The sequence below is a fragment of the Pleurodeles waltl genome, chromosome 1_2, assembly GCF_031143425.1.
Source record: "Pleurodeles waltl isolate 20211129_DDA chromosome 1_2, aPleWal1.hap1.20221129, whole genome shotgun sequence".
In the NCBI taxonomy this organism is placed as follows: Eukaryota; Metazoa; Chordata; class Amphibia; order Caudata; family Salamandridae; genus Pleurodeles; species Pleurodeles waltl.
Genome location: NC_090437.1, coordinates 924,279,483 through 924,304,190, shown reverse-complemented (window position 1 = coordinate 924,304,190; position 24,708 = coordinate 924,279,483). Strand labels below are relative to the sequence as shown.

The 24,708-nt window shown below is 45.4% G+C and overlaps 1 protein-coding gene across 3 annotated transcripts in view; it reads left to right on the top strand.

Annotated features, from left to right (window-relative positions):
- LOC138246041 (CD226 antigen-like) overlaps positions 1–24,708 on the top strand; it is a 469,508-nt gene that overhangs the window by 126,128 nt on the left and 318,672 nt on the right. For all 3 annotated transcript variants that reach the window (XM_069200226.1, XM_069200235.1, XM_069200219.1), the window contains exon 2: positions 10,605–11,006. In XM_069200226.1, the coding sequence (XP_069056327.1) occupies positions 10,605–11,006 (402 nt within the window). The remainder of the gene's footprint in view (positions 1–10,604; positions 11,007–24,708) is intronic.

Genomic DNA, 24,708 nt, shown 5'->3' with positions numbered 1-24,708 from the left:
AATGAATATGCTTCCCTAGGTCTAGCAGCAAAAACCAAGTTTGATATGATATGGAGAGGGAACAAATCATTACTTTTTAATCTGTAGGTTTTAGCTGATCACTTTGGAGATTGATCTCTTATTGTAGTTTAACATGTACAGGTTTCATTATGCGTTGTTCTTACAGTGCAAAGAATCTTTGCAACCACATACTAAATAAATTAATTTATGCTAACATAACATAATATTGGCATTTTTACCTTTGAACGTATTGGACTCTATCATCTTCTTTCCTGTGTTTAGCTCATGTGTTCATTTTTCCTTCCCTTCTTTATTCAGTTACTTTAATGCATGTGACCTCTAGTACCTAATTTCTGACATGGCTTCTTTTTCCTTACAAACATTCACAACTCCCACCTTCCCAGTGTTCTAAGTGGGATGATAAAAGCATGGAGGGAGATGGGGTCTAAAAGTGGCATGGCCTATGTAATTGGGGGTATAAGTGGCATGGCCGATGCCATTGAGTGTGTGGCTTAAACATGTGAATTACATTTCTGTGAACCCCATAGTGTGCCACCTGACTGGTATTTTTGTTCCACCTAAAACCAGCCAGACCTATTAACATAAATAACAGTAACAATCTTGTTGTAAATATTACTGAAAATGTTTCAATTCTGAAATTGTGAGATTGAATTAAACATTGGTGAGGCCTGTGAAAGGGGCAGTGGTAGTCAGAGTGTTTCAATCATTTCCATTGTGTTCGCTCTTTGTTAAACATGTGCGCTCTTTTTCTCTCCACATCTCAGCCATCACATATCTTAAACCTCACCTCTTTCTTCTTCAGCATCTGTGTTTTGCTCTCTCCTGAATGCACTTTTTTCATTTCCTTCACTTCACATTCCCCAAACTCACAACACACCCACCACGCACTGCATCGTCTATTACTTTCAGCTTGCCAATATTTTGGCAACTATGTACCTCCTTTACAAATGTGCACAAAATCACAATTGCGACTGCAATAGGTGGGCATTGCTTTTTGCGCTCTGCATAGAATCCAAGGATTCGGAGGACTATGTTGTCCAAACAACGTTTTGATGTATTGACAGGCACTGTTAGAACCTCTCCCTGCGTTCAGCCTCAACTCCGGGGATCAGTGTCTTCTATAAACACCTAGAGGCGACTGTTCTGCTTTCCTACTTATCTCGTATAAGAGCTTACAGAACATATCTGGAATGCACTTCTGAGTTCAAAGAAGACCTTTATTGTTGTTAATTCTTCCCCACCCACAAGTTCGTGAGAGAGGAATTAATAGATTTCAAGCACACGTTCAAATGAGTAAAAGTATTGCAGCAATGAAAACAAAATATATCACAGTACTTCTCAGTTGCAATGTACACAGCAGGTTATATATATAATGCAAAGCAAAACAAATACTTCACCGTGTGAGAAACTATTTACAGCTTCATCTTTCTGGGGTCTGCAAGTTGATGACTCCGGTCAACTGCGAGAAAGAGATTATCTACCTACACGGGAGACTGGCAACTGGCACCAAATCTCTGAAGCCCGAGTCATCCTTACAAAAGCGTGCCCCCTCCTCTCAGACTCGGGAAAACTACGCAAGCCTTTGGAGACTGTCCAGATCTCCTAGACTTCTCCTCTTCCCAAGCCTGAGCAGAAAGAAAAACACCAAATGTACTCTCTCTTATCAGGTCTAGTCTGCTGTGCGAAGAAAACAGCTTGGTTCATCTTGTGGAAAAACACAGCTTGGAAAAATACAGCTTGGATTCTCATTTGCAACGTCTAACTCCACGTTAAAGGCAATAGGCAGCTAACCTAAATATCAAATGTAATGTCTCATGTCATGTCAAAGCCAATAGGCAGCTAAGCTGAATACAAAATGCAGTGTCTAATATCATGTCAAAGCCAATAGGCAGCTGAGCTGAATACAAAATGTAATGTCTAATATCATGTCAAAGCCAATAGGCAGCTGAACTGAATACAGCATGTCAAAGCCAATAGGCAGAATACAGAATGTAATGGCTAATGCAATGTCAAAGCCAATAGGCGGCTGAACTGAATACAAAATGTAATGGCTAATGCCATGTCAAAGCCAATAGGTGGCTAGGCTGAACAAAACATACAATGTGCTACCGGTGAACATTGAGCAACTAATATGCGCAGTGGTGAAACACAAAGTAATTGGTCAAACAAAATTAATAGCATCACAGTGACTCAGTGTAAAGTGTGCACTATACAAGAATAATATGGTTCACACGAAAAACACAACATGCTGGAAATAGCTAACACTCTTAAGGAATGCAAGGTTATGTAAAACATGATGTATAAACAGGAACTAAATCGCTTTTTTGCATTCTCAGCGAGGCAGGATAGTGTAGGAGCCTACATTCTGCATTGACAAGGAGGAACGGCACGAGGATTCCCAGCCTCAGGATATGAGCTGGAGGTTTGGGCGCACACTGAGCCTTCTGGCAATTATATTTCCCTCTGTCAACGGCCATAACACCCTGATTGCACCCATCCTAGTCTGACACCCCCAATTACCTTCTTTTCAAATACCACAAGGTTTGCCTGGACATTCTTTTAGCAACTATGACCCCTAAATTAAGTTGATGGTGTTCAACATGCTCTTGCTGCTGAGAGGTACCAAATGTAAACTATCCAGTTGGAAAAATGAAGGAATCACACAAGGTGCATATACCGACGTGTATTCACATTGGGGGCTTGGGGGAGCTGAGGCTTGCCCGGTCTCCCCCGGGCTGATCTGGCTTTTGGAGCAGACCACAGAGGGATCGGGTTTTTATTGGCTGAATGCCAGGATGGGGTGGGTCTTTTGGGGTGGGTATATAATGGGAGGGCTGGGTGTGGGAGGCCTCTTTGGCCGTTGTTCACACCCAGGAGGCGGTACTCGTTCTTTTTTGGGCATTTTTGGGCCAGAGAATTGTGATTTAGCAGAGTGTTGGATTTGTTGATATTTGTGGTTGCTATGGAGTCGAATAGTGTAATTCAGGCGTTGAGGGTATTGCAAGAGACCGGGAGGGAGGATTTCATTAAAGAAGGTGTTTTGGAACAGGCGTGGGTGGGGCTGAAGAGACCGAAGAGGTCTTCGGCCGAAAGGGTTTCTGCAGCAGTTTTGGCTTGCACGTCTCCTGACGCAAGCCCAAAGAAATAAAAAAAAATTTAAAGCCAAGAGTGTTGCTGGTAGGAAAGTTTCGGTTTCCCCCAAGCGCGAGCGCGTTGATGTTGAGGAACAATGTAGGGTAGTCTTACCTTCAGTTTCGGTAGTGCGGGGAAGTGGCGCGCATTTTCCTCGCAGGTCTGGGGCATTACTGAGGCAGCGGGTGGCGGCAGCTGGCAGGAGGGCCGTCACAAACTTTGCGTTTCAGTCAAGGGGACGCGCAACTGTTTTATTAAGGGCGCCTCAGGCCGCGGTGAGCGGTCGTGGCCAGAGGGGGGAGTTTGATGTGGGCACGCGCGCAGCAAAGCATGCGCGTGCACACAAGAGAGGCATGCAGCAAGCCCCACTCGCTGTAGAGAGCGGTGGAGAGTGCTGCGAGCCTCCATTAGAGGAAAGTTCGTTGGGAGGGGCAGCCAATATGGCCGCGCCCTCAAAGGAGATAATTACAGGCATTGTAGGTGGAAATAGGTCCCCGTTTGAGCAAGGGCAGGGGGATATTGAATTTCAAGGTGATCAGGACGTTATTGTACTCGATTCTGAGGAGGAATGGGAGCTTGTTGAGGTGTCTGGTGGGGTGGGTGAGGGCAGCAATAAGAGTATAGTGGCAGGGTCAGAGATAAGAGGTGGTAGTTTTTTGCAGTGGATACCGCGAGTAGTTAGCCCATATGGTGCATAGAGTACAGGAGTGGGAGGTTGCCAACCAGTCAGTTTTTAGAGCTGGGGAACAAGTGGAGTTTATGAATGAGCAGGGCTCTGTGTTGCGGGGCACCATTTGTGGTGTGTCCCGTGAGGATGGTAGTGCGGGCTCAGCGCAGTTGAGATTAGATTATTGGCAACAGGATCCGAGGGCGTACCGACCTGGGTGTGAGGCTGCTCATGTTTCCGGCGGACATGGGTCGACATCGGCGCATCAGCGGTTCGGGCAGCCGGCTGGTTTTCAAGTACCGGTGGAGGTCAGGGCACCCCCAGGACACCGCATGGAAGAGAGGTTGCAATCCGGAGCGGTTCGCCCGACTGCGAGGGAATCAGCAATTCGGGACAGGGGATCCTCGAATCCTATCCTCAGTGTCCATGAGACATTTCCTGATAGCCGGAGCGCTATTTCTGGTTTAGTCGCTGAGGAGGAGTTGGATTATGAAGAGGACATTCCGGTGTCTGGTGAACAGCCGGTGGCAGTCCAGCAGGCTACAACGAATGGGCGGGCGGTCCAGGGCGATCGTCTGTCAGGTCGTCGAGATGTGGCTGCTAATTTACGTAGAGGTGAGGTATCCAGGGTATCTGATGTGGGGTTGGTAAGCGGTGGTGATAATAGGGTGGTTGTGCGGCCGATAAAGAATGTGGATGTGGCTATTCAGGCGGGTGATGGGGTGAAGGAGAGTAAGTCGGAAGGTTCTACGGGTACTGCTCAAGAAGTTGCAGGTAAATCGGTGGTAGATCAGGTGAGTACGGGACACGCCGGTTCGGTTAGGTTAGCCAGGGGGGTTCTAAGGGAACAAAATTGCCACACATGGGAGTGTCAATGCCTTTGGGGGCGCATCTCACTTAAAGTTTAAAGGAGAAAATATGGAAGGGTGAGTTTGTGGATGTTTTTAAGCTGCTCCATAGAGAAGTGCAGGCAAAGGAGGTCTCTAAGGAAGAAGAGTGGGAGTTACGCAAGTGTTTTGTGCGGGCTTTTTCCGGATAGTTGTGTGGCACTTTTTAAGTATAGGGATGTGGTGGGAAGGGCTCAGATGAATTATGGAGGGTTCGGCTGGTTCCGTTATGATGAAGAATTTCAAGCCCGGAAAGCTATTTTTCCGGAGACAGTTTGGGGGAGATTGATAATGAGTCATGGTTCCAGTGGTTGAGAACTGCCAGAAACACCCCTATGTCGCACACGGCTAGTGGTTTACCAGTTCAATATAAGCCCTTTCAGGGGCGTCCCATCCATTTTGGGGTGGGATTTGGACAACGAGGTCAGTTCCTGCATAATGGGGCCTGCTGGTCATTTAACAGTGGGCTATGTACTAGGCAGCAATGCAAATTTAGGCATGACTGCTCCAACTGCGGGGGCAGGCATCCTGCATACCAATGTTTTGGGGGATTCAATTGGGCTGGGCAAGGGGTGCAGGGCAGAGGTGCAGACAGGGGGAGGGCGCACGGACAGCAGTTGGCAGGTAAAGGGCCCTACTCCTATTAAACCTGAAGTGGTAGCATACGGGCTGCAATTTTACCCGCGGTTGGAGGAGGCAAGGATATTGATTCGGGGTTTTCGAGAAGGCTTTAAGTTATGTTACCAAGGTCCAAGATTGAGGATATGGTCTAATAATTTGAGGTCAGCAAGGCAGTTCCCGGAGGTGGTCAGGGCTAAGCTCCAGAAGGAAGTGGATTTGGGTAGGATTGTGGGTCCTTTTTACAGTTGGCCATTACCGAATTTGACGATTTCACCTCTTGGGGTGGTACCAAAAAAGCAACCGGGGGAGTTTTGCCTTATTCATCATCTGTCCTGGCTGGCTGGTGCGTCAGTAAATGATTTCATTGCCCCTGAGGATTCGGTGGTTCATTATGCATCAGTGGATTATGCGATTTCATTAGTGAGGCAATGTGGGCATGGTGCTGAAATGGCCAAGTCAGATATTCAGTCGGCCTTCCGGCTTTCGCCTGTGCACCCTGTGGATTTTTCATTGTTAGGTATGCAATTTGAGGATGCCATTTATGTGGACAGGATGGTACCTATGGGTTGTTCTTTTTCTTGTTCTCTCTTTGAGATGTTTAGTACGTTTTTACAATGGTTTATCCAACATCAGTGTGGAGCGAAGTTTGTTACTCATTACCTCAATGATTTTTTATTTATTGGCAGGCCCCAGTCTAGCGAGTGTGGCAATGTGTTGGCGATTTTTGAGAGGTCGATGGCTGAGTTCGGGGTTCCATTGGCTCAGGAGAAAACTGAAGGGCCTTCTACTTGCTTGAGTTTTTTGGGAATTGAGTTTGACTCATGTAAAATGGAAGTTCGGTTGCCACGAGAGAAGGTACAGCATTTGGTATCTTTGTTAGAGGAAGCGGTTAGGAAGCCAAAATTGGAGTTGCGGCAGGCTCAGAGCATGTTGGGTCATTTGAATTTTGCTTGTAAGGTTATTCGGGTAGGCAGAGCTTTTTGTAGGTGCTTAGGCTTTGCGATGAGAGGTGCAGGGTTACCGCACCATCAAATGGCTTTGGGCAAGTGTCAAGGATGATTTGAGGATGTGGATGGGTTTTTTGCAGCAGTTTAATGGGGTCAGCATGTTGGTGGACGATTCTGACTGGCTTTGGCAGATTCAAATCTTTTCAGATGCATCTGGAGCACATGGTTTCGGACTATTTTGGGATGGCCACTGGGCTGCAGAGAGTTGGCCTTTGAGTTGGAGGAAGGCTAAACATAGCATTTCATTTTTGGAGTTTTTTCCATTGGTTGTCGCTTTGTCAGTTTGGGGTTCATTTTTTGCAAATAGGAATGTGATTTTTTATGTGGATAATCAGTCAGTGGTCAATTTGTAAATTCATAAAGGGCAAGGGATGAGAAGGTGCTCAAGCTTCTGAGAGTCTTTTTGCTAAAATGTTTACAATGGAATGTGATGTTCAAGGCAAAATATGTTCCTGGTGTCAACAATGATGTTGGTGACGCGTTTTCTCGTTTCCAGTGGCAGAGATTCCGTGGGCTTGCACCGGGTGCGGATGTACAGAAGACGACGGTTCCCAGGGAGTTATGGGAATTAGGAGAGTGAGGCTGTTGCAGCTGGTTCAGCAGTCCGTAGCTCCATCCACTCGGAAGAGTTATACGCAGGTCTGGTTGGAGTTTTTAAGGTCAGATGTTGTAAAACTGGTGGGGAGTGCGGAGGCTTGTGAGAAGCAGAGGGAAGATGCGGTTCAATTTATTATGCATCAAATAGAAATGGGTTTGTCTGCGGTTACTATATCAGGTAAGTTGTTGGGGATTTCGTTTCATGGTAAGTATTTTTGGGGATATGACCCGGTGGAGGGTGAGCTTTGCAGACGGTTGATTGCGGGTTGGGCTAGGGAGGGGGGGGCGAGAAGGGATCGCCGGCAGCCTATTACATCGAATCTAATGCAGGATTTGTTGGGAGTTTTGGGTGACGTTTGTTTTTCTGATTGGGAGTTTAAATTGTTGGCACTCTGTATGTCTTGGCTTTTTCATGGAGCATGTAGGGTTTCAGAACTTTTAGGTGTTAAGGGACAGGATGGCATATTGCGGTCAGATGTACAGGTAAGGAAAGGGGCTGTGGTGGTTTGGTTGCGAGCATCAAAGACGGATCAATTGGGGTGGGGCCAGGAGGTAGTTCTGCAGGGTAGTGGGTCTTCCATCTACCCTGTTGGGTTGTGGTGGTTCTTCGTGGGAGTTTTGCCAGAGTCATCAAGGTTTGTATTCATTCATGAGGATGGTTCTATGTTAACGGCCCATCAATTGCTTGTTGTTTTGAGATGGTCTCTGGGTCTGTTGGGTTTAGATTATCGTTTTTATGGGACACATTTGTTTCAAATTGGAGCTGCCACGGAGGCCAAACTTTTGGGTAAATCTGATGGTTCAATCATGAGGTTGGGGAGGTGGAAATCTCAATGCTTTAAGCGTTACGTTCGTCAATTTCAATGATGCCTTTGCTCTAGAATGTTGGGTGGGTATAGGTTTTTTTTTGTTTTGTTTTTATGTACAGGTATGCTCGTGATTTTGCACTTCTTGTTTCATTCTTTCTGTCTTTCCTGATTTCATTCTTTTCTGTCACTTTATTTCGTTCTGTAATTGGTAAGCAAGTGTTTTTCATGCTTTTTTCGCTGTTCTCTTGTAGGTTGTGTCGGGGGTCCTGATGGAGGCTGTGCCGTTTAGATAGTTGGGCACTCTTTTGTGCGGTGGGTGAGAAACAAGGGCATCCAGGCATTTTGGGAAGCTATTGGGTTTAGATGGAGTGAGAATTATAATCAGTTGGGTTGGTAAGAGCGGTATGAGGTGTGGTGAGCTTTTGTCGGTTCTGTCTAGGAAGATGGGGAGGGGAATTTGTCCAGATCTTCTTGTTATTCATCTTGGGGAAAATGATTTGGTCTCTTTATCACGTATAGGTCTTTTAAAAGCGATGAAGATGGATTTGTTGAGGATTAAGGAGCGTTGGGCTGGCAGGCACATTGTATGGACAGGTTTGGTTCCTCGTAGGGTTTGGAGAGGAGCGTATTCTATCTCGGGTATAGAGAGGCAGAGGAGGAAGGTAAACAGGGAAATGAAAAAATGTTGTCAAGAGAAAGGGTTTTCCTTTTTGCGGCATGAGAATCTAGTGGTTTCGGAGGTTGGTTTGTTTCGACAGGATGGAGTGCATTTGACCTTCATGGGTAATGAGCTGTATTTATTGGAACTTAGAATTCTGATTGCTGATTTGTTGGGGGAGAGGTTGTGGGATCGTTAGAATTTTTGGTGGGGGTGGGGGCAGGAAAACGCCTGGTGGGTTTTCCTGCGTGGCGGGGATTTGCACGTAAAGCCTTTGGGGGAGGAAGGGGATGATGTGGAAAGATTTGAGGCCAGGGAGGTTGTAGCAAGGGTCACAAGGGAAGAAAGGCAAGGGGAACTACAGAAGGTGGGCAGCAAGACAGATGGGGAAGGGATTGATCAAGGGCTATTGGGGAGGGGCAATTTTAGAGGGTGGGGGAGGGGTTAGGAGGAAATTTTGTTTAGTGAGGTGTTATAGTTTTGTAAGGCTGAAAGCCAAGGTTATTGTTCATACCGGACCTGTTCTATTAAAGCGGCCTTTTACCCCTTAAGACGATTTTGTGTGGTCTGTCCCTCCTTTTCGCCCGAGCATACCATTTGCCTTGAACAGGATTATCATTAGAGCCATCTTTATTTCATCCAGTATCAAGAAGCAGTATTATTTTTTTCAGTTTACACTTAATATATGGTTAATGAAATGCTGCTCTTTATTTTACAATTGGCCTCGCAGTACTACGAAAATACAGCAAACAAAGATTGAACAGAATCCTTTGCAGATCTTTTCTATCACATCACCGTCTAAGAAGATCATTTAATGATTTGTGGGCTAACTGACCAATGGCTCGGCAGACGTAAGCAGTCCACCATGTTTAAAGTGTACTATTGCCTTTGCATGTTTTCCTCAAATTGACTTCGGCCGCCATGGTGCACACTTCTTTGCTGATGTAGTTGACAATAGATGAGGCAAGCCCTAACAATGAGGTGCTTTCAATTTTTATATTTTCCCATGAGAGGCACCCAATAAGGGGCTAGACTTCAGAAAATAAAAAAAAACAATATCCCCAGAGGGCTTGGATTTTTCGGGAAGTAAAAAATTCAGAGGACATAGGCTATATTTATGGCCAGGTGTCGCAGCGCAGCAAGTCACTTTTGTGTGCTGTGTCAGAAGGGAAAGTGCAGGAATGCATCGTATTTATCCCAATATGGTGTATTCCCGTCCTTTCCCCAGCACTGGCACATAATGGGCTGCCTAGTGGCAATGCAGGCACCCTTGTACTATGGTGCAAAGGTGCCTTTGTTGCATGTCAGATTGTTTTTGTGACTCCTTCCTGCACAAAAACAATCCCCTCTGCAATCCTGCAGCACACATAGAAGGAAGAAAAAATGAAGAGAAATAAAGATATTTCGCCTCGTTATGCCTCACCTGGGGAGGCATACGTTTTAGACGCATTCCCAGGTTTGCCACTTCTGGTAAATCTGGGAATTTATCAAAATTTAGGGATGTTGTGTGGGAATACCAACACAATACCCATGGAATGCCTTCCTGGAGCAGAGTAAGGCAACGCCACAAATTGTGCTGCATTGCTTTACTCGAGGTGGCCTCGCTTGGCTTCATAAATCTCATTTTGGGGTTGAATCAATCTTGCACCACGTTGCGTGGTGCAAGAGCGACACAACCTCACTCATAAATATACCCACAAGTATAGGAAGGACCATCCTAAAAAGATACAATTTACACAAGTGGTTACTGGGGATCATATAGTATTGATTTCAGAAATCTTCTGGAATGTACCTGCTGCTTTAAACGGCTGCCATCATACATAGTTTACAAAATTATTCTTTACTTTACCACTTCCTGTAAAAGTAGCAATTTTCTGGCTCCATCTCGAGTATTATCACGTCCTCAATAAAGGTCAACCACATCACTTGATCACTAATTTTTTTAATCAAATCTCAGACCCTTAAAATCTATTATTCATTATTTTGAAGTGACAAGCTTTACTCTAAACAGACCGAAAGTCCAAGAGGACATAGCTTTCTTGCCACAGATGCAGGTGTTTTTAATATCCTTTGCATATTGTTGGCTTGCGTGCAAGAAGGGGGCGTATTCTTATAAACTGTTTCTGTGCCATTGTTGTGCGTGCTTTGAGAATCTGTTAAACGAGGTCGGTAACACTGGTATCTTTCCCATTCGTCTTTCCGCAGGGCCTCTTGCTGCTGAACAAGATTTCTGCATTGAACAACCTGAATCCCTCCGTGTGCGAGCTGGGGAGTCGGTCACCATCCCCTGTACGTATTCCTATCCCAGGGGGTCGGATCCTGCCCTGGTGGTCGAGGTGTCCTGGAGACTCTCCACAGGAGATCGCTGTGGGATGGCTCCAGTTATCTATAATCACACACAGAACCACACGCACATCGATACGAACTACACAGGCCGGATTCATCTAGTAGGAAATGTTCATGGCAAGCGATCTGGAGCCATCCAAATAGACAATCTCACCTACATGGATACTATCGGGAAATATTGCTGCCGAATAACCATAAAAAATTCAACTAAAAAACTGGAAATGTGGCAGAATAAACACGCGACACAGCTGGTGCTTGCAGGTATGCACAAAGATGTACATCCATAAAGTTGTTGCTTGTGAAAGTTGTGATGAAGACTCAAGGGCCTCTCACAAGCGTGTTGCTTACTGCATTGGACTGTATCACATATGGAGCGCATTGAAAGGGCTAATTTACTGCATGGTACGTGACAGTTTTTGGCTGACTGGCATCCAGAATAGTTTGAATGCTGGTTGGGAGGTGGAGGTCGGGGGATTTTTTCACCTTACACTAGAAGGACATGTACTTGCGCCAGTCAATTTATCTGGCTCTTGGTTCTGTAGTAAAAGTGATGGGGCTGTTTCATGTAAAGTGCACACTTGCCCATGGCACGTGTATGCTCGTTTGTATGTTCATAGCTCATACATTTAACTTTTAATGTCTTCTTGTTAGAAATGGGGTCTTTGGTTGGCAGTCAGGTAACCCCCTGTCCAAGCAAGGACCCTCACTCTAGTCAGGGTAAATGAGAATCACCCTCAGCTAACCCCTCTTTACCCCCTTGGTAGCTTGGCATGAGCAGTAGGCTTAACTTCAGAGTACTAGGTGTAAAGTATTTGTACCAACACACACAGTAGCAATCAAGCTAAGATACAGGAAGCGTGTATGGTTTTGGAGACTAAGATTAATCATTTAATAGATCGGGTTGGTAAGGTGGAGGAGGCCGTGGAACAGCAAAAAGGCCAGGTGTTGGTTAACTCTCAAGATATATTGCAACTTAAACGCGGGGAGAGGACCCTACAGGATAAATTAGAGTTTTTGGAGAATAACATGAGAAGAAACAATATTAGGGTTCTTGGAGTCCTGGAGGGGATGGAAGGAGCGGATCTCAAGGGATATATGGTTTCACTGATAAAAGACACAATGCCAGGTTTAGCACATCTGAAATTGGAGGACGATATTCAAAGAATACATTGAGATCCGTTCAAAAAGAACGCGGGTAGGAAATCCCCTAGAAGAATCCTAGTGAATTTTGCCACTTATTCAATAAAAGGGAAGATTCGGTCTGAGGCTTTGAAGGTGGGAAATTTTGTCAAAGATGACTGGTCTTTCAGAATACGGTCAGATGTTTCTAGAGTGACCTTGGACAGACAGTGGGAGCTGGGGAAATTAATGCAAGAGCTTTGTTCCTTGGGGGCAACAGTGCAGTTGAGATTTCCCGCGGCCCTACGGATTATGTGGCAGAATAAAACTCATAACATAAGAGATCCAGAGGAAGTTAGGGCCTTTATAGAACAGATGAAGTCATTGCAATAATGTTATAATGTTGGTATGATTGGATACAGCCCGGTGTATGGAGTGCTCTGTGGAATAACTATGGTTGTCCTATTAAAAGAAAGGAGGGTTCCCACGGGTGGGTGGGTTAGGGGTATGAGGGGGTTTTGTGTGGTGTGGGGAGTGTGTCGTTTCGGGTGTGGGAGCATGGGGGAAAAAAAGATAAATATATAAATGTCCTCAGAATGGGTTTTTCACAATTAAAGAAGGGGAGGATTCAAGAAGTTTCTCTAGAGGATGGGTAAGCAGGAGAGTTTATTCCTAAAAATGATTTCATGGAATATCAACGGGTTAAGAGTCGAGTATAGAAGGAGAAAGATTCTGGAGTTTCTTAGACAGGCAGAAAAGGATGTGATTATTTTAAAAGAGACGCATCTCTCACGAGAAGAATGGGAAAATGTTTTTAAAAGTACACGGTGGATCTCCCGGGGGATAGTGACTAATCAATTGTGCCCGGTCAAAGGTGTTGCTATTCTTTTTAAAGAGAAAATAACTAAGGGGTTATGTATAGGTGACGTGCAGGTAGATTCAAAGGGCAGATGAGTGGTGGTTGAGGTTTGCTTTTTTGGTCTATGGCTTACGATTACAGGCTATTATGGCCCCAATACGGATGATTTTACCCTGTTTATAGAACTATATAATCTTCTTTTGAAAACGAAGTATCCGGTTGTGTTAGGAGGGGACTTTAATATATTGTTGAATTTGGATTTGGACAAATCCACCACCTGGGCGACAGCTAACTCCCCTAGAACTAGGTCAATGGTTAAACAGGCGATAATTGATTTGGGGCTTGCGGATGTGTGGCAGGTTAAGGGGGGAGTACGGCCTAGATTTACTTTTTCTAATAAGAAATATGGGCACAAGTCCAGAATAGATTTTTTTTTATTGCAAAATAGCCTGATAGGGAATGTTTCTTACATAGCTCATGCCCGGCACATCTTTCAGTTCATGCAGCTGTTAAGTTGTATCTCTCCTTTACGATGCAAGTTTCTAGGCTTTGGTGTACAATAAGCCGTTCACTATTATTTGATGACTTGATATTGAGATACTAAGAAAAGACACAAAAGCATTTTTTGCATTAGTTTGCAAATAATATGGGATGCATACAAAGCCTATATAAGGGGGAGATTGATTAGTTTTGCTGCATTTAGGCGTAGGGAGGAAAGAGGAAAATTACGTAATATTGAGACTAGAATGGCAACTCTGCAGGAGTCCATACAGGCCGCACAGAAAACGGAGAACAAGGTTCAATTAAGGATACTTGAGCAGCAATATGAAAAAGCACATTTGAACTTAGAGTGTTTTTAGAAAGCCAAGAAAGAAAGAAATGGGAAGCTAGTCAGTATGCGCATTATGAATACGGGGAAGGATGTAGTAAATTATTAGCTTGGAAAATAAAGTCAGATCATTCAAAGAAATATATCTCTTCAATGAGGTCTGAGGTCACTGGGCAGATTTGTGTAGAAAGATCAGAAATAGAAGCTGCTTTTGTTTCCTTTTTTCAAACCTTGTACTCAGATGAGTTGCGGAACTCTGAGGAGCAGATTAGGGATTTTTTTACTAAGGTTAGATTGCCGTGTCTGGAGAACTCAGCACAACATTTCTTAGAAGGAGAGTTAACTGGGATGGAACTAACTGAAGTTTTTAAGGGTTTGAAGAGAGGGAAGGCATCTGGCCCAGATAACCTCCCGAACGAGTTGTATTTGGTACTGAGGGAGGAACTAATCCCGATTTTATTGAAATTGTTTAACTATATGTTTCTGGAAGGGGGCCATGCACCGAGTTCTTGGGCTGAGGCTGTAATTTGTTTGATTTTGAAACCCCGTAAAGATCCAACACAGTGTTCTTTTTATCGGCCTATTTCATTACTTAATTCAGATTATAAAATGTATACAAGTTTGCTATCTAAAAGGCTGGGGAAAGTCATTCCTGGACCAGTCCATCCAGATCAGAAGGGGTTTATTAAAGGTAGACAGCTACAGGAATTAGTGCATGACTTGCTGGCGGCAATGGACTTGGCCTTAGCAGAGAGGCTACCTCTGGCAATAATAACTTTTGACGTAGCTAAGGCATTTGATCAGGTAAATTTGCTATTTTTGCAGGTTGTAATGGAGAGGTTTGGATTAGGGACCACTTTCATCAGAGCAGTTAAAGAGCTATATAGGTCACCAACCGTGAGAATTTTGATTAATGATGTGCTATCACAAGAAGTAGGCATTCTTAGAGGGACACGTTAGGGTTGTCCCTTATCCCCTCTATTATTTGATTTCTATATTGAGCCTCTTGCAATATTGCTTAGAAATAACGGGGAAATCCTTTCCTTTCAGAGTAAGAGTTGGGAGAAGAAAGTTGCATTGTATGCAGACGATCTGATGATTTATACTAGGGATCTTTCTTTTTCACTCCCTTCAATAAATTTGGTGATAGAAGGTTTTGGTAGAATGTCGGGTTATAATGTTAATGTTGAGAAGACAGAGATTATGTGTTGGAATATGTCATATGAATCCCCGTTAGTTAAACAAGAGATTAGATATTTAGGAGTTCAGATTATAAAAGATTTGGGGGACCTAGCAAGGATAAACTTTGAGAAAGTCCACCTTGAGACTAAGAAACTCCTTAGAGCATGGGCGGCTCTCCCTCTCTCTTTATTAGGTAGATCCAATATTTTGAGAATGATAATTTTGCCAAAATGTACTTTCTTATTTAACGCTATCCTCTTGGAATTCAAGGGTAAGTGGTTCACAAAATTGCATGGAGATTTGTCTTTGTTTGTCTGGGCACACAAGGGAATAAGGATATCTTGGAAAAAGCTGGGTAAGAAGAAGGAATGGGGGGGGGGCTAGCAACACATGATTTCTATAAGTATTACTTGGCTTTTCAATTCAAGAATAACAGAATTCTTCTAAATAAAAAGTCAGAGTATACCCCAATGTGGAAAGCTTTGACAGCACACGTGGAGGAAGGGGCCGAGTTTTTCTGTATAAATTTGGTCATCCAAGGTTTTTAAAAAAAGTTCGACTTAAGATTCCACGGCAGGCCTGTAAGATCTGGCTACAGATTCGTAATCTACTAGGGATATCTTATTATTCTGGACTAGCCCCAATTTGGGATTCACCTGGTACCCCGGTATGTCTCCTTGATAAACTATCAATTCCACTGAAAGCGAGTGGGGTACTACGGTGGGGACAGATTATAGAGGGTGTGAAGTTGATTCCATGGGCTACATTTTTGGAGACAGCGGGGGGGTCCGTTTCTAAATTTAAATATTATCAGTTGGTTAGTTGGATTAAATCGTTACAAGAAGGAGAAATTGGTAGATCTTGTTGGGAGGAAAAATTAATTCAGAGACCTTTACTCAAAGAAATTGCGTTTTGGTATCAAGCCTTGTTGGAGGCAACTGAGGAGGATCCCCCCCTCACGCTCCAGAAGTGGGGGGAGGTTTTTCCAACCATGGATATAATATAGTTGTGGCAAAGGTCATGTTCAATTCTTTGGTCCGCTGTTAAATCAGCGGCAATGAGGAGGAGTCATCTGTTTACTTTGCATAGAGTGTATTGGACTCCAGCAAGACTATCCCGTATCGGCAAAATTCAGAAAAACTGTCCACGATGTGATGACCCAAATGCGGATGATATTCATATGTTTTGGGACTCTCCCAGCTTAGTTAATTTTTGGGAAGCCGTGCAGAATGTCCTAAACAAGATATTTGGTGAAGAAATAACATTGAATTCTGTTCTAGTTTTATTTGGGGTTTGTGACCTGAAAGTCCAAACACAGCAATGTCTTTTGTTTGTTTTGATGCTTATTGCCCGGCGGCAAATCCGTCATAAATGGGTACGCTCACTACCTCCTACAGTGCAGGAGTGGCAGAACTCGGTAGATCAATTATATAAGTTGTACAGAGCCGGGCCTATTAGCAAAAGAGATATTTTTTGGTTGGGATGGGAAAATGTTTGTCAAATTCTTACTTGATTGGAGGTGTTTAGTTTGGTTATGAAGTCCGATGATTATACCTGATCCCCCCTTCCGCGCATCTAGGCCTATTGTCCATTTAGGGCACTAGGTGGTTAGATGGGAAGGATTTGCCAAGGTTATAGGGGGATCCATGGAAGGGAGTGCCAGGTGGAGTGGCCCGTTGATACTGTGGGGCTATACACTTGGGGGTCAAGGAGTAGTGGATCCTTTCTTTATTGGCACGGATTAGTGACATGAGGACAAAAAAGAAAAAATAAGAAGGAAAAAAAAAAAAACACACACAGTAACTTAATGAAACCACTACAAAATGACACAACACAGGTTTAGAAAAATAGAAGATATTTATCTAAACAAAACAAGACCAAAATGATAAAAATCCACAATACACAAGTCAAGTTATCACTAAAGATGCAAAAAGAGTCTTCGTGTAATTTTAAACACACACTAATACTGTGAGCCTGAAAATGTACCTTGGATGCGTCAAAAATAACCCTGCACGGGCGAGTGTGAGTCAAAAAGGGCTTGCGATGGGTCGATTTCACTCACGAGTGAGACCTTGCGTCGTTTCTCCTTTCTTCAGGTCAGGCGCGTCGTTTCTTCTCTCCGCAGGAGAGCGATACGTCGATCCGGTCAGCACTCTTGGGTCCGGGCAGGCCTTGCATTGTTTTTACACACCCAGCGGTGTTTATGTCAGAATCCCAGCCGCACGATGATCCGAAAACCACGCAGCACGGTTTGCGATCTCACCAGCCCCCATCAGCAATGCTGCGCGCCGTTTCTCCAGTTCCGTGCGTCGATTCTTCAGTCGTGTTACAGGCGAGCGTCGATTTTCAGCCGTGAAGCCGGTGGCGCGTCAATTTTTAGGCGCAGATCGGAGTCTTGTCGATCTTTTCCCCGCACGGCATTCTGTGCGTGGATTTCTTCCTCTTAGGCTGCCAGCTTCTTCTTTCAGGGTCCCAGGAATTGGATGGGCACCACAAGGCAGAGTAGAAATCTCTCCAGAGACTCCAGGTGCTGGCAGAGAGAAGTCTTTGCTGTGCTTGAGACTTCAAACAACAGGAAGCAAGCTCTAAATCAAGCCCTTGGAGACTTGGAAACTGCATTGTGTGAGGGCAGGCTCAGCCCTTTCAGGTGTGAGTGACCACTCATCCCCTCCCTTCTAGCACAGATGGCTCATCAGAAAATGCAGACTACACCCCAGCTCCCTTTGTGTCACTGTCTAGTGTGAGGTGCAACCAGCCCAACTGTCAAACTAACCCAGACAGGGAATCCACAAACAGGCAGAGGCACAGAAATGGTATAGGCAAGAAAATGCTCACTTTCTAAAAGTGGCATTTTCAAACACACAATCTTAAAATCAACTTTACTCAAAGATGTATTTTTAAATTATGAGCTCAGAGACCCCAAACTCCACATGTCTATCCGCTCCCACTATCTACACTTTAATCCGATTTAAAGGTAGCCCCCATGTTAACCTATGAGAGGGGCAATCCTTGCAACAGTCAAAAACGAATTTAGCCATATTTCACTGTCAGGGCATATAAAACACATTACTATGGGGGTCATTACAACCCTGGCGGATGGCGGAGAACCAGCGGAAACGACCGCCGGGCTGGAGACCTGGTTCTCCAGCCCTGCGGCCGTCAGTCTACCGCCGGCGGTATTTGGACCCGGCTTACCGCCGTGGATTTCCAGGGGTTTGAACCGCCATGAAATCCATGGCGGTAAGCACTATCAGTGCCAGGGAATTCCTTCCCTGGCACTGATAGGGGTCTCCCCCACACCCCACCCCGACTCCCTCCCCTACACCCCCCACCACCCCTGCAGCCCCCCAAAGGTGGCAGGGCCCCCCTTCCCACCCTGACCCCCAACATAACATTACTGACACACACCCGACACGCATGCAGGCACCACCAACACACACACGCACACACCCCGACATAAATGCCCACAGCCACACACACTGTCAGGCACGCACACCCACATTCAAACATACATGCACACATCCATACAGACATACCCACAGCCATACACGCACGCACACACCCCCTCTACATACACACACGCACACCCCCATGCACGCACACAACACACAACACCCCCCACCCCCCTCCCCTAAAGGACGATCGACTTACCTGTTCTGTCGATTCCTCCGGGAGGGGACGGGAGCCATGGGGGCAGCTCCGCCGACACCGCCACGCCAACAGAACACCGCCACAGCGAATCACAGGACGTGATTTGCTGGGCGGTGTTCTGTTGGCGTGGCGGTGAAGGTGGAGCAACCTCCACTTCCCCGCCACCCGCAAGTATGGCTGTTGGCGGCTCTCCTTCGAAATAAAGATGGAGAACAGCCAACAGTCATAATACGCCGAGTGGCAAACCGCCTGCACAGGCGGTCTTCCGCACGGCATTCCCTCGGCGGTCTTGCAAAAAGACCGCTGAGGTCGTAAATACCCCCTATATGTCCTACCTTACCCATACACTGCACCCTGCCCTTGAGGCTACGTAGGGCCTACCTTAGGGGTGCCTTACATGTACGAAAAGGAAAGGTTTAGGCCTGGCAAGTGGGTACACTTGCCAAGTCGAATTTACAGTTAAAACTGCACCCACAGACACTGTAATGGCAGGTCTGAAACATGATTACAGAGCTACTTATGTGGGTGGCACAACCAGTGCTGCAGGCCCACTAGTAGCATTTGATTTACAGGCCCTGGGCACCTCTAGTGCACTGTACTAGGGACTTACTAATAAATCAAATATGCCAATCATGGATAAGCCAAGTACATAAACATTTTGTAAAGGAGCACTTGCACTTTAGCACTGGTTAGCAGTGGTAAAGTGCCCATAGTAACAAAAACAGCAAAAAGTTAAGGGTGACCACGCCAAGGATGAAAAGTCTAACACGTGTCCCCCCCAGCTGAAAGTGGGGAGCAACTACCCAACCTCATGGGAGTTCTCATCACTAAGGCGGAAGAACCTGGATAGACCATCAGCATTGGCGTGTTCTGTACCAGGACGGTGTTCCACCGTAAAGTCCATACCCTGTAGAGAAATGAACCACCTCAACAGTTTTGGATTCTCACCCCTCATCAGCATTAACCGTCTGAGGGGTCTGTGGTCGGTCTGAACTCGGAAGTGAGTCCCAAACAAGTAGGGTCTTAGCTTCTTCAGTGCCCAGACCACAGCAAACGCTTCGTGTTCTATGGCACTCCACCTACGTTCCCTGGGTAGTAACCTCCTGCTAATGAAGGCTGCAGGTTGATCTAGGCCCTCTTCATTAAGCTGTGAGAGTACTGCTCCAATTCCATGTTCTGAGGCATCTGTTTGCACAACAAACTCCTTGGAGTAGTCAGGTGCCTTCAGCACAGGTGCTGTGCACATGGCAGCCTTCAGGGCATCAAAAGCGTTCAGGCAAGCCTCTGTCCAGATCACCTTCTTGGGTTGCTTCTTCGAAGTCAACTCAGTCAAGGGAGTAATAATGGTGCCATACACCTTGACAAACCCTCTGTAGTACCTAAGAAGGTTCTCACTTCAGTCTGGGTCTTGGGAAGCTCCCAAGCCAGAATTGTGTCAATCTTAGGCTGTAGGGGTGCCACCTGGCCACTCCCTCCGGTGTCCTAAGTACACCACAGAACCCTGCCCTATTTGACACTTGCTCGCCTTAATAGTGAGGCCTGCCTTCTGCAGGGCCTGTAACACTCTCCAGAGGTGTTGCAGGTGTTCCTCCCCTGTGGAACTAAACACAGCAATGTCATCCAGGTAGGCGGCACTGAGCTCATCCAGCCCAGCCAACACCTGGTTGACCAACTTCTGAAAGGTGGCAGGGTTATTCTTCATCCCAAATGTCATCACTTTACACTGAAAGTGGCCATCTGGGGTAGAAAATGCTGACCTCTCCTTGGCCCCTTCAGTTAAGGCAATCTGCCAGTACCCAGATGTTAAATCAAACGTACTGAGGTACTTGGCAGCTCCTAACCGGTCAATGAGCTCATCAGCTTAGGGGATGGGGTATGCGTCAGTTTTGCTGACCCCATTGAGTCCCCGGTAGTCCACACAGAACCTGAGTTGTGGAGTGGCACCAGGTGCAGCAGCCTTTGGGACCAATACCACTGGGCTGGCCCAAGGACTGCTGGAGTGCTCAATAACCCCTAGGGTTAGCATCTTGGATACCTTATCCTTAATGCATGCCCTGACCCTGTCAGTCACCCTGTAAACATTTTGTTTAATAGGTGTACTGTCCCCAGTGTCCACATCATGAGTGAACAAGTGTGTGACTCTTGGGATCAGGAAGAACAGTGAGGCAAACTGTCCCAACATGTGGTGACACTCACCCTGCTGCTTCTCAGTCAGGGTGGGGAGAGGATCACTCCCTCCACAGACCCATCTTTTTCTCCTGCAGACAGGAGGTCAGGAAGAGGCTCACTCTCCTCATCTACCCCATCATGTGTCGCAAGGAGCATGGACAGCTCATTCCGCTGAAAGTGTGACTTGAGGCGGTAGACATGCAGGACCCTTATAGGGTTCCTTGGAGACTGCAAGTCCACCAGGTAGGTGACTTCACTCTTGCTCTCCACCACCTCAAATGGCCCAGTCCACTTATCCTGGAGCGCCCTAGGCTCCACTGGTGTTATCACCCACACTTTTTGTCCAGGATGAAACTTGATTAGAGTGGCATTCTGGTCATACCAGCATTTCATGTCCTCCTGGCTTGCGTCTAGGTTCTCCTGGGTGAGACTCCTGAAGCGGACAGTCTGGTGTCTCAAAGACAGCATGTAGCTAAATACATCCTGGGGTGGTTTACTAGGAGCTTTCTCCAAAGCCTCCTTCACCAGACTCAAAGGTCCCCTCACAGGGTGGCCATAAATAAGCTCAGAGGGACTAAACCCAAGTACCTTTTGAGGCACCTCCCTGTAGGCAAACAGAAGGCATGGCAAGAGAATGTCCCACTTCTGCCTCAAGGGCTCCGACAGGCCCATGATCATGCCTTTCAAGGTGCGGTTGAATCTCTCAACCAGACCATTGCTTTGGGGGTGGTAAGGTGTGGTGAATGTGTAGGTTACCCCACACACTTTCCACAGAGACTTCATATACGTGGATATGAGGTTGGTACCCCTATCAGATACCACTTCCTTGGGGAACCCCATGAGGGTAAAAACCCCCATCAGTGCACAACCCACCACAGAGGAAGTGACTGACCTCAGAGGAATGGCTTCTGGGTATTGGATGACATGGTCCACCAAGACCAGGATGAACCTGTTGCCCATGGCTGTCTTGGGATCCAGAGGCCCCACCATGTCAATACCTACCCTTTCAAAGGGGGCACTAACCACAGGTAAAGGTTGGAGGGGAGCCTTTCATTTCCCCCCTCTTGCCACTTGACTGGCAAGTTGGGCAAGTTCTACAGTGTGCAGCAGAATTGTGAGGTGCAACCAGCCCAACTGTCAAACTGACCCAGACAGGGAATCCACAAACAGGCAGAGTCACAGAAATGGTATAAGAAAGAAAATACTCACTTTCCAAAAGTGGCATTTTCATACACACAATCTTAAAATCAACTCTACTAAAAGATGCATTTTTAAATTGTGAGTTCAGAGACCCCAAACTCCACATGTCTATTCACTCCCAAAGGGAATCTACAGTTTAATCAGATCCAAAGGTAGCCCCCATGTTAACCTATGAGAGGGACAGGCCTTGCAACAGTGAAAAACGACTTTAGCCATATTTCACTGTCAGGACATATAAAACACATTTATATATGTCCTACCTCAACCATACACTGCACTCTGTCCTTGGGGCTACGTAGGGCCTACGTTAGGGGTGTCTTACATGTAAGAAAAGGGAAGGTTTAGGCTTGGCAAGTGGGTACACTTGCCAAGTCGAATATACAGTTAAAACTGCACCCACAGACACTGCAATGACAGGTGTGAGTCATGATTACAGAGCTACTTATGTGGGTGGCACAACCAGTGCTGCAGGCCCAGTAGTAGCGTTTGATTTACAGGCCCTGGGCACCTCTAGTGCACTGTACTAGGGACTTACTAATAAATCAAATATGCCAATCAATCATGGATAAGCCAATTACATAAACATTTTGTAAAGGAGCACTTGCACTTTAGCACTGGTTAGCAGTGGTAAAGTGCCCAGAGTAACAAAAGCAGCAAGAAAAACAGAGTCCAGCATACATCAACAACCTGGAGAACAGAGGCAAAAAGTTAAGGGTGACCACACCAAGGATGAAAAGTCTAACACTTCAAAATAGAGATTGCGCTGTAAAAAGCACTTCCAGTAGCCAAAGAGAGACAAACACTGCACACTCTTCTTCTCTCTGCCACAATAGCATTAATCTTATAACCTGTACGACATTCACAACCAATTTCCGTGTGTTTAGAAATCGTGTTCCTGAATGGCATCTACACGACTATTGCACCCATGCCCCAGCGCAGGCACAACACTATTTAAGGTACTTTGTGCATTTAGGGGCATATTTACTAGAATAGTGGAGCAGGGCAGTGCAGCAATTTACCTTGCTGCGCCTCCTTGCACCACAGGGAAAGGGCAGGAATGCACTGAATTTACTAAATATGGTGGATTACTGTCCTTTCCCCCTTCCCTGGTGCCTTTTTGGCAGACTAGTGCCAACGCAGGCACCCTTGCACCAGAATGCAGAACACATAGAAAGAGAAAAAAACAAGATGAAATAAAAATATTTCACTTCATTACGCCACCCCTGGAAGGCATACGTTTTTGACACATACCCAGGTTCACAAGTCCTTGTACATCTGGGAATGTATCAAAACCCATGGGTATTGCGTGGGAAAACCCACAGCAACTCCCATGGAACCCCTCTCTGACTCAGGGTAAGGCAACGCAGTGACTTGCGCTACCTTGGATCACTGCATGTCTATGAGGCCATGGAAAACCACATAAAGTGGCTTTGTGAAGCCTCATAGATGTGAGTTTGCATTTTTTTTAAATGACGACCCGGTGGCTCATAGGGCTTGTAAATATGCTGTTTAGATTTATGTTTGCAAATTCCATAAGAGCAGTATCATGATGTCTCCCCCCTTCCTTTGATTCTACTTCTCAAAAACAATGTTGGTGTTTCGCTTCATTTTCTCCACAATGGACCATTCATTGATTCTGGAGTATGGAGAGGTATGTATGCAATTGGTGACTTACCATTTGTCCACATTAACAGTTGACAGCATCTTTGTGTTTTGTACCCTAATCATTTGCTCATGCATCCACCCAGCGCAGTGTGTCTGCCTTCATGCACGAAATTAGTTACAATTTTGTCACCACTGATATTCCATCAAGTCGATAATTAAGATTCACATTTAAAGCATCATAACTGTAATTCCATCCCATTGTAAATTAAAGCCTTGAAAAAGTCCATAGGACGAAACACATGTTGCCTGCTGGATGTGTTGATGACATGTATGTACTCAAACAATGATTGACCAACTTGCTGGTGATACACATTAAAACATTTGAGAAAAGACTGTGAACTTATGGACTACTTTGTTATGTCTGTGGAAAGTTACAACAATATTACTTATCTGACTGCTCTGATAAATATTGCTAATCTGCTTCATAAAAATATTACTATCCTACAGAAAAGCTGAGCAATACCATAAAATGCGAGTGATTCATGCAATCCTATAGAACCTGCATCCAACTATAACTCTTTAATGTCTTCATAATTGCTGCAATTTGCCAAAATAAAACAGCTCAAATGCACCCTCACACAGTCCTTTGTTTAGCCTCAGTGGCATGGATTCATATAAATATGATTGATATGAATAAGGACAACACAACTGAGCTGTCAATATGGCCTGTTTATTATGTGAACACTTTATAGTGATGCTACAAATTTCAGATGTGACTGCTGTTTAAGGATATTCCTAAACTTTGTAAAGGGAACTTCCTCTTTCTAGCAGGATTGCAAATCTAGTACATCTAATTTTGTGGAAACAATCTTCAACCGCATGTCGTCTGCAAACAAATCTGGGCTCTCCAGACCCAGCTTTTGATGATTGTAAGAAAACAGGCTTTTTGTCCAGGTTCCCCCCACTGTTTTGGCCCCATTTGGACTACTGGCTGCTGGTTTTTCGACTCTGAGGGTGCATTGAGGCCTGCTAACCAGACCTCATTGCCAGTGTTATAACCCTATACAAATGAAATGTTCAATTGGATACACTCAATTGGCGAGGACTGACTTACTTATAATGTCCCTAGTAAATGGTACCCAAAGTACCTAGGACATGTAAGACAGAGTGTCCTCTCGGGGCTGCAGCACTGTTTGTGCCACCTTTGATGTGACAAAGTACAAAATGGCTCCTAGCCTGCCACTGCAGACTATAAGGACAGTGTTTTCACTGCCAGTTCAACCTTGCCATTTCAACAACTGGCAAAGCCACCCTATCCCCTCACATTATATGTAAGTCTCCCCTAAGAA